The 10,588-nt window shown below is 34.7% G+C and overlaps 1 protein-coding gene across 1 annotated transcript in view; it reads left to right on the forward strand.

Annotated features, from left to right (window-relative positions):
- LOC129228594 (protein odd-skipped-related 1-like) overlaps positions 1-10,105 on the forward strand; it is a 97,969-nt gene extending 87,864 nt beyond the window's left edge. Inside the window, exons 3-4 of the mRNA XM_054863277.1 lie at positions 6,041-6,923; positions 9,512-10,105. Of these exons, the coding sequence (XP_054719252.1) occupies positions 6,041-6,923; positions 9,512-9,908 (1,280 nt within the window). The 3' untranslated portion in view covers positions 9,909-10,105. The remainder of the gene's footprint in view (positions 1-6,040; positions 6,924-9,511) is intronic.
- Positions 10,106-10,588: the final 483 nt, after the last annotated feature.

The following is a 10,588-nucleotide window of genomic DNA, read 5'->3' on the forward strand; positions in this document are numbered from 1 at the left end:
AACGGCATACGAGTGGCATAAAGGTTTGAGTAAACTTCACAATGGCTTTAGACTATATTTGATGTTTTAGGGGAAATTTGTTTTTTCTTAGCGTTTAAAAATATGCTATTTATTTATTCTTTTCACCAGTTTTATAATCTAAAAATATTTCACGCTCTTTGTTAATATTTTTACTTACCTTTATGGTATTCATTTGACGACACTTCTTCAGTAATTCGACTAAATTCCTCGCTTTCGGGAGTAGTAATTGCATGTTTTAAACACCATTTCGTGTGAGGAGGTGAAATATCGAAATGGGCCATCACTGACACACGACAAGTAGTATAAAGATTTGTGCAAATGTCACAGGTATTTGAGTCTACCTGGTGATTTGAGGGGAAATTCATTTTTCTTTCAGGTCAAAAATATGTCATTTGTTTATTTTTTTCATCAGTCTTATAATCTAAAAGTATTTCACGCTCTTTATTACGTACTTTTATGGTGCTCTTTTAATGACGCTTCTTCAGTACTTTGACAACATTCCGTACTTTCGGGAGAAATAATTGCATGTTTTAGATTCCTTTTTAGTGTAAGGAGGTGAAATTTCAAATCCCTAAATTGCATACGATGAATAGAATAAATACGCATGCAAATATCAGATATTTGATTTTACCTGGTATTTTAACGGGAAATTCGTTTTTCTTTCGGTTCAAAAATATGTTATTTATTTATTCTTTTCACCAGTCTTACAATCTAAAAATATTTCACGTTCTTTGTTGACGTTTTTAAGTACTTTTATGGTATTCATTTTACGACGCCTCTTCAGTAACTTGGCAACATTCCGCCCTTTCAGGAGTAGTAATTGTATGTTTTAGACACCATTTTCGTCTAAGGAGGTGAAATATCAAAAAACTGAATGGCATGCGACGAATAACACAAAGATGCATGCAAACGTCACAGATATTTGAGTCAACCTAGCGCAGCCAGAAGTATCTTCTGGAAGGGGTTTTGTGATTAAAAATTGTGTTTTTTTTAAATCAAAAATACCTTCTAGAGGGTTTTTTTAATCAAAAATATCTTTTGAAGAGGGTTTTTTGATCAAAACAGCCCTTACATATGCATAAACTACAGTATTATAATTTACATTTATGGTAAAATCAATACCTCTGGGGGGGGGGGTGTTTTCACCGCCTCCCCTCCTTTGTTGCACCACTGAGTCAACCTGATTTTTTTTCTAAATTTAAAAATACGTTTTTTTTTTTTTCCTAAATTCAAAAATGCGTTACTTGTTTATTTTTTTCACAGTCTTACAGCCTAAAAATATTTCACGTTGTTTGTTAATATTTTTACGTACTTCATAGTAGGGTCGAAATCAGACTTTTGTTTTGGAAACGGTTTTACCAAACAAATTTCTCTAAAATCTATATGAAAAATAAAATTTGATTTCATTTGTATATTCTATTGATTTTTGATACAATAACTTATTAAATGAGGGTGTGCTGTTTTAAAGGCATGAACACGAGCAATGTAAAAACAGACGTATCTATTAAACGAAGAAAAGAAAACTGATGTGTATACTATATAACTCCTCCCCCCCTCCCCCGTTTGATTGACCATTTTTGAACAAGCTGCAGTGGGTTGCGGCGGCCGCCGAAAACGGCATACCTAATCGTCCCGCAGTTAGCTCAGTTTAATAATTGCAACATCGTATTCGGAGGATATGCTGTTATAAGGGATAATTCAAAGGGGGATTTCAACAACTTGAAATCAGCATTTGAGAGAACCTTGCAAACAGTGGTCTTAGAATTCTTGTACTTTACAATAAGCTGTGTACACTGTACAGTAATTTTCTAATTTATTTGTGCAATAAATTTAAAAAAAAAATCATCTTTTACCTTTCCTGCAGAGTGCAGCATCGGGCCTTCTTAACTTCGTTTTAAGGCAAATATAGTGAAAAATATGATGTAGCGCAAAGTCTACCCACACAGTTCAAAGTTACGTAAATAAGTGTATTATAAGCAAATATAGTTTTTTTTTTTTTTTTTTTTTTTTGTACAAAGTTTCCGTTGCACAAAAATAAATAACGAAACATATATGTATAATTTATTTCAACTAATGTCCAATAGCCAGAAATATCTAGAGATATAACTGGGCTCGAAATTAGGGCATAATAAATAGGCGTCATTGGCGCTTAACTTTTTCTTTATAGTTGTCAAAATGCCCTGCTTAGACATATTTTTAAAATTATTTAAATACCTTAAGAATAGCTTTTTACTTCTGACTGTTACAGTTATCATACTATTGGGAAAAAGTTTTTCTGGGAACAGAGAAAAAGTATATTTGCATTTGTAATCAGACCTTAATATTCACTGTAAAAACGATTCAGAAACGTTCCTGGAAAATAATAGGCAGCTGAGGTGCCCAATTTCAACCAGGAACGTTTTCCAATATAAGTCAGTAATCTTTCTGAAATACTGGAAAATCTCTCCTATTAAAGACAGTCGTGAGCCTTCTAAAAATTAAATTATCTCATTAGAACTCCCTTGATTTACTAAGGAAGCATTGGAGCAACCATGGCCAAAGCTACACGAAAATTGCTAGCAAGAACTAAGCACATTCCTTGCCTCGCAAGACTGCAGCTATCCAGTGACATATTTGCTCCCATTGGGAACTTAGTCAATCTGGACGGGCCGTAATCAAGTTAAATCCTATACACTTAATAAACACACTCAGTCAATCTTTAAACTGGTAGCAAAAAATATCTTTCACACCAGTGAGAAGTCTGCATCCGTGCATCTTTTAGCAGTTCAGGAAACTTTTTTGCGAAAATACTTGATTTTACGGGGAAATAGGTGAAAACCTCTGGAATCCCGAAAAGTTCCACGGAAATATAACCAGTAACGTTTCGGAATTTTTTTACAGTGTTTGAACTTAGAGGGAAAACGACTGGTACAGCTAAGATTGTCAAATTAATCTTTAGATGAAAAGTTAGGCGTCAAAAATGACTACTAGACTGGGTGTGAAATCGTTGTCGTTAGCTTTTTAGTTTCATTTTCTACTTACGACTGCTTATTTCGAAACAATCCATGTTCTAGTCATATCCATGGATATGACTAGGGTTTTTTCCCTACACAGTAAAAACAATTCAGAAACATTCCTTTAAAATAATGGGCAGCTAATGTGTCCAATTTCTGCCAGTAACATATCAGGCAAAAACAGAAATTTTTCCCACTAAAATTCAGTAATCTTCCTGAAATATTCCGGGAATATTTTTGAAGAATTCAGAAATCTCCCTGGTAAAAGCCAGTCATGTCTTTGTATCTCTGTCACCTTCAGAAGAAAAAAAACTTAAGTAGGTTAAAAATTGAAGCTTGCCAACTTTTGGATTTATTAAGAAAGATCCAAAAGCATTATTGCAACCATGGCCAAAACTAAGACAGAATTGCAAAATCGTGCAACTTGTAGCAATTCAGGTAACTTTTTGACATAGATACTTGATTTTCACAGGAAATTAATGAAAACCTGTGAAATCTTGAAACATTTCCACTGAAATAATCAGTGACGTTCCACATTTTTTTTACAGTACAAGGAGCATAAATAATTCTCGGTATTTTTTAGAAGAGTGAAATTTAATTTAAAAGGAGTGAAATATAGGAAAACAGGGGAGGGGCTGGTAATAATAAAGACCCTAATTCCATTGAAAAAAAAGTTGTGGAGAAAAAAAAGGAAATTAAAAAGAAGGGGAAATGAGAAGTATGGCAGGGAAAAACGAATTGCATACTATCTTGATTTCTAGAATGTTTGACATTTTGATTTCTTGAACAATAACAGAACATTCCAATGTAACATTACGAAAAATCTCATTGCCCATTTCCCACCGATGTTATGTTTTCATTTAAAAACGAAAGCGAGAAAATACACTTGGCTAAATTCTTCACTTGTATTTCCGATCTTCAATGCCTGAAATGTTCTTATAGAGGTGTTAAAAATATCTACCAACACCTAAGAAAAAATTCATAACGATTCGGAAACAAAGATATCACCTGGCTGTTAGGAAACATACCAAAACTCGATCACGACTGCACGATTCCTATCGACCATTTGCAAATCCCCCCCCCCCCCCATTTGTTCCCCAAAATACTTTCTACCTACCCCGGAGGAATAGGTGCTGTATTTAAACTAAATTACAGTTATCTGGACCGGTAAGGATTTTTCTAGGTTGACCGTGAATCGTCTACAGCTGCTGTCGGAATCAAAAGTATTTGGATGGATGTTGGCTTTCGGAATTTTTTTGCCACGGAATGATATGATGGTGGAATGGGAATGAGTTCATATTTTTTGTCTGATGTCGTGTTTTCTTCTGTGATTATTCCACGTAAACATTTACATATGCATGAATCCAGTAATGTTCTCTAATTGTCGTTGCTTTGGTTGCACGAGAGAAATGGGCTTTGCCATTTTCGAGACATTTCCGATAGCTAGCTTTCTGAAAGGTAGTAAACACGCAGTTTTTTGTTTTCAATATTCATATGCTTTCTAGGTTGTTATTTAGGATGTTCAGAACATTATAAATATAGCATGGCAGTTCGTATGAAGTTATTTCTGTTGGGTTTAATGGATCAAGAGCAATCAATGGGCACTCATCATACACAGATACGTAAATTTTAAGATATATTTATTGATCATTTAGTCTACTTTATCAGGAAAAAAAATAAGAAAATATACACATTACTAAAACAATACATAAAACAAAATTGACGAAGTAAAAAGCGAAATGAATAAATAAACGAGCTATTAGAATGAAAGAAGAAAACATTTCTAGAAATATTCTTTTTTCTTCTAGCTGACCTGCGGATTACTTCTTATATCACAATCCAGTTTCGTTGAGTAAAACTTTTCCATTTGGTCGAATCTTCTTGAAAATCAACGCATTTAAGAGCATCATTCAGACAAAAATTTCCGAGAAAAACTGGAAGCAGCTATGTTGAAATTTAATATACGTATCAATTGCTTTTTCAAGAAAAGTTTTCAAAGACTATGTTTCACGCTTATTTATTTTTTCTTGACAAAATTACGACGCTAACAAGCCAAATTTTATGCTCTATTTTTTACTTTCAAATTTATTTTAGAACTGCCTAGCCAATAAGCATATTTTTTGCTCTAACTTGCTTTCAAAAAAACTTTAGTCTTTATAGTCTTCAGCATTTCTTATCTGAACAAAATAAACTGAAACAAGCAGGAAAAAATCAGTGAGTAAAAAGAAGTGCTAAAATCCCAATAAAATGAACAGCAGTTTTTACATACGAGAAGAATTTTTGGAAACGTTTAAGTTATGCGTTGACGTATCATATTTTCTTTAATGAACTAAAAGAAGCTGAGAGCTTGTTTTACTTTAAACTCATTATTTTTATTGTATCTGGTTTAAAACAATTTCTTTCAACCACCTAATACTAAACATTTTCACAAATAGCGAAATTAGGAAAGATTGTTTAAATTGCTATTTAATTAATTTTCATTGATATGAAACTTAAAGAATTTCGTTCGTGTCGATTAAAAACTTTGGAGGAATAATGTTAAAAAATTCCACCACTAACTTTAAAAGAATATTTTAAAGTCTCAGATTTCCCTCCCCCCCCCCTTCAGACTGTGTGAAAACGCTGGAATTTTTATCTAAAATTATAAGGATGTATTTTGTTCATTTTGGTACAATACATGTTGTTTTTCAATATATATATATATATATATATATATATATATATATATATATATATATATAATATATATATATATATATATATTATTATTATTATTATTATTATTATTAAAATAATTCTGAGTTTCTAATAGCTGAAACAGGTAAGAGATTTGAATAATTTTTAATTTGTCATGGGCACTGGTAAAACAACTCTTTCATAGCATCCAAACTGTATTAATATTCTTTTTTTTTCAGCCGATGAAAATTATTCACAATTTAATGTTAATGCAATTAATATCAATAAGAATTTAACTTCTTTAAATACAGCCAAAGACAAAAATTATACTGCTTTTTTTTCCTTTCCAGATGATCAGTTAGACATGAAAATGCAGGATATGAAGCCCTTTACCAAATCTCCTACAATTGATAGACTGCAAGTCCATCAGGAACCAAGATTAAGCCCCCCAGAAGCTCACTTCAACAGCAAGAAATTACTATCGGCTGGATCCCAGTTTCTTCCCAACTTAGTCATGCATCCATCCGCCGTGCATGCCTTTCCTCAACCGGTGTTCTCCAGAACTCATCTGCCCTTGTCTCCCCTTCCGATCCTCCCTCCTTACACCATGGCAGGTTGTGTTCAACAATTTAGCAACTACCCCTTTGTCTTTACTGATGCTGCAGGGATGGCATGCAAGCCATCACCAACAAGTGAGCATCCACAAGATAGGTCATCTCCAAAGGCAACGAGTCGGTCCGTACACAGCAGAAGCAGCGACAGGAGTTGCACACCCCAATCTAGTTCCAGCAACACAAGCACCACAAGCAAATCTCGAACAACTAAATCAAAATTCGATTTTTCGAAGCTGGCGGAATCAGCCACTTCTAAGGACGATCCACCACCAGCACATAGTCATCCGACAGATCCAAAAGGACCTAGTTTTGAATGTTCGACAAGCAGCTCGTCTAAAGCTTCTGTAGCCCTCATAACAAGTCACACGTACCCTTTCATATCGCCCTACTACGCACTTGGTGCGATGGGTCTGGCCACAGACTATTTCGAGCGCAAGTTAGCGAGAGGTAGAGGTTCATCGAGACCGAAAAAGGAGTTCATCTGCAAGTATTGCCAAAGGAGGTTTACTAAGTCTTATAATTTATTGATACACGAACGAACTCATACAGATGAACGACCCTATACCTGTGACATATGCCACAAAGCTTTTCGGCGGCAAGATCACTTGAGGGATCACAGGTAAGATGCTTGTGAAGTTTTCATTGCTAAAATGTTTAAAAATTCGTCCAAACTATCAAAAGTAATATAAATACAACATGATTGCTACGCTGGGGAGTTAATGGTAAGCCTCTTTGAGATTTTTAGAAAAAAAGAGAAAAAAAACAACGGAAAGAAAGAAGAGATTGTATTTTTCAAAAGAAAAAAGAACAAAAAAGAGAGAGTAAACCTATCGCGAAGTATCCAAGTCCTTTATGCTTTTATTTCTTACGATTAATGTTCTTCAGCAAAAGTCAATGTATAAAATGTTTTGTACAGTGAATTTTTTTGACAGGTAAGTATTTCTTCAGGCAGCATCATATATTTTCTTTTTTTTTCTATAGATCTTCTAAAATTTTCTATTCCTGATAGACGCTATGAATTTGGTTAGAACTTAATTCTCTAAAATGGAGTTCACGAGTTTATATCCACTGAGTCTCGACTTCACCTCAAGCTACTCCATTAGTACTTCACTGTTGCTCCTTCCGTCTCAAAGAAGAAGCCACATTTGAGTACTTTTGTACTGATTCTTTATTGATACTAATGATTTTATGATTTCGAATGAACGGTTTTTTAGAGATCTTAGAGCGCCCTGTTATCAATTATTATCTACTTACAACATCTACTTACCAAGCATTCTATCCATTCCTCCTTAAATCAGCACCAAATTAGTTTCGAAAATCCATAGTTCACACAATCTTAAGCTGCACACCATTTTGTAAGGACTCGTCCCCTTGTTTACCACAAATATCAGTTTCCCCTCTTATGAATTCAAGAAAAGCCAAAGGCTTGCATACCTTAGTTTGCGATTACTGTTGCTCCTTCCGTCTCAAAGTAGAAGCTACACTTGAATGTTGTAGTGATTATTGATACTGCTGATTTTGTGATTTTTAATGATTATTATTTTTTTTAGAGATCTCAGGGTGCTATGCAATCAAGTTACAATATTTACTTACAAAGTACTCCTTTTCTACTTAAATCAGTAACAAATTACTTTCAGCAATCCAGAGTTCACACTCTCTTAATCTACTCACATTTCGTAAGGACTCTGCCCCCATTATGCAGAATACACTGCTAAAAATTCAGGAAGATTTTCTGGTAATTGTTACTGTAAAATGGCGGACTTAACGTCTCGCTCATTTTTACGGTAATTTATTCCGGAGAAATAAGCGATCCCAGCTCCAATTGGTTGCTGCGGCCTACCGAGGAAACCGTAAAATTTTACAGTAACATTTGATTTTTACGGTAATAGTTACTGGCAACATGGATGCCAGTAACAATTACCGTAAATTTTCTGGAAAATTTTTAACAGTGTAGGGCCTGATTTACGAGTGCGAAACCTAGATTTTTAAAACTAATTTGGTACTAATTTAAAGAGAGATGGGAGGAATGCTTTGTGAGTGCATATTGTTGACTGAAAACATAGCACAATGAAAATACGTAAATAAAATCATAAAGTCATTAGTTTCATGAATAACTACAAATTAGCGGTATCCACACAGCTTTGTCCGTAGTAGAAAATTAAAAGGTCATTTGGTTCGTTTATATATTTACAGCTAACGTCTACTATGCGTTAAGTAGTTCTTTTTTTTTTTTTTTTTTTTTTTTTGTAAGATCTCTTCATATTTTTGGCAGATTTGAAAACTTAGCATGTAGCTAAACAGAAACCAGTCTTAGAAATATTTGGATTTTATTCTCGAACTTAATCATTTAGAATCGCCAATCTTGCTTAAGATAAGCCTTGGATTCCGATTTTCTTAAAACAATTCTTACAGTTCTTCTAATTCCCAAAGAAGCTTCGAACAAACTTAATCTTGTGCAAAAAATGCCAAGCTTTCTAATGATATGAATCTTAAAAATGGGAATGAAATATTTATGTTCCATATTATCAAATTTTTATGGAAAATTAGCTTAAAATTAGAATTAAAAAAGGACAAATCGAATTTTTGAAAAATCGCTTCGAGATGTTCGCCCCTATGCCACAAACTAATTTTAAACGAAATTTTTTGAAAATCTGCCGAGCAGTCTAGGCGGTATGCGCGTCACACAGATCCAGACATCCAGACCAACTTCCAGCTTTATTATTAGTAAAGAAATAATAGCTGATGATCGAGTAACCCACGTGTTTCAACAATGAAACTCGCGCCACGCATGATAATTTGATAATATGTTTTGGTAATGCTTAACATGCAGGGAAAGGCTTTATTGTGACAGGTTACTTAACAGTTTTACTGGTAAGACTGTGTCATTTGAGGGGAATGAAGAAACGAAAATAATTAACGCTATCTACTGGAGTTTACAGTTAATCCACTGGTGTTAGGGTTAAAATTTCAACTATCAAAATATCACTAAACATGCAATTGCTTCTTTCAAATGTAGAAGAGTAGAAGCAATTTTCACCCGTTATACCTGGACGGGCGACTTTCTAGTTAGTAAAGAAGTAGCCAGTGGTTTGGGACACAATTTTCGACCAAAAGTAACGACTAATTTAGGATGTATGGAGCAACTTCTATTTGTGTACATCTTCTTCAATGAGACATTTTCTTACACTCAAACTTTCTTTTATGCAGGTACATCCACTCAAAGGAGAAACCCTTCAAGTGTTCTGAATGCGGCAAAGGTTTCTGTCAGTCCCGAACACTAGCTGTCCACCGAATCTTGCACATGGATGATTCACCTCACAAGTGCCCCACCTGTGGACGCACTTTCAACCAGAGATCCAACTTGAAGACCCACCTTCTGACGCACACTGACATCAAACCCTACAACTGCGATTCCTGTGGTAAAGTCTTCAGGAGGAACTGTGATTTAAGGAGGCATACGCTGACGCACACACTGGGCTTGCCAGAAGCACCGTGTGAGGAGGGAGCGTTGTCTCCTTCCAATAGTTGTGATCGTTTTTACCCGGTTGAAGAAGACGAAGACGATGATAGTCACTCTCAAGAAATCGTTGACGTCGAAAATTAAACACCATCACAATTTCTCGTACTTTGAACTTTTCTTTCTTTGCTGTAAAGCATACCTCAGCACTCAACAGCCAGTATTGATTAAAAATCGGCATCCATGTTAATTCTACATTTACTAAAATTGCGTTCTTAAGTATAGAAAAATTTAAAGTGAAAGATGTTTCGAATTAGGTCCAAACAGTGCAATAATGGTTGGATAAAATCTATCTGTACGTGCATAACTAAATAAGTAAAAATAAGGTGTTCTAAACTAATGGGCCTCCCTCCCTGAGAGCAAAGACGCGTTCCCCCTAAATATCGTGAAGACCTACCAAAAGCAAGAACCCCCGCCCAGAAATGAGAAAACTACCCGTCAACCCCCCCCCCCCTAAAAATTTCAATGTCGCAGTCTGCGCCATACCCCTCGTCATAGGTGGCCTCCCTTGTCTAAACTGACCAGCAAATAAACGGTTAGTAATTGAAAAAAAGTCAAAAAAAAAAAAAATTCTTAGAAATTTATTGCCAATAATAGCTTTTTTCTATATAAAAAGGAAAAGACTAGGATGATAGGACGTTGTGTTTGCCTACTGCTTATGCATTTTCATTTGTTGGGTTGCTGCGGCACTTTTTATTTAAACCTCAAGAAAAAAAAAAAGCTGTAGCAGAACAACAAAAGTTCTTCACATTTTTTTTTCAAATGAT

This window comes from Uloborus diversus, chromosome 8, assembly GCF_026930045.1.
Source record: "Uloborus diversus isolate 005 chromosome 8, Udiv.v.3.1, whole genome shotgun sequence".
NCBI lineage: Eukaryota > Metazoa > Arthropoda > Arachnida > Araneae > Uloboridae > Uloborus > Uloborus diversus.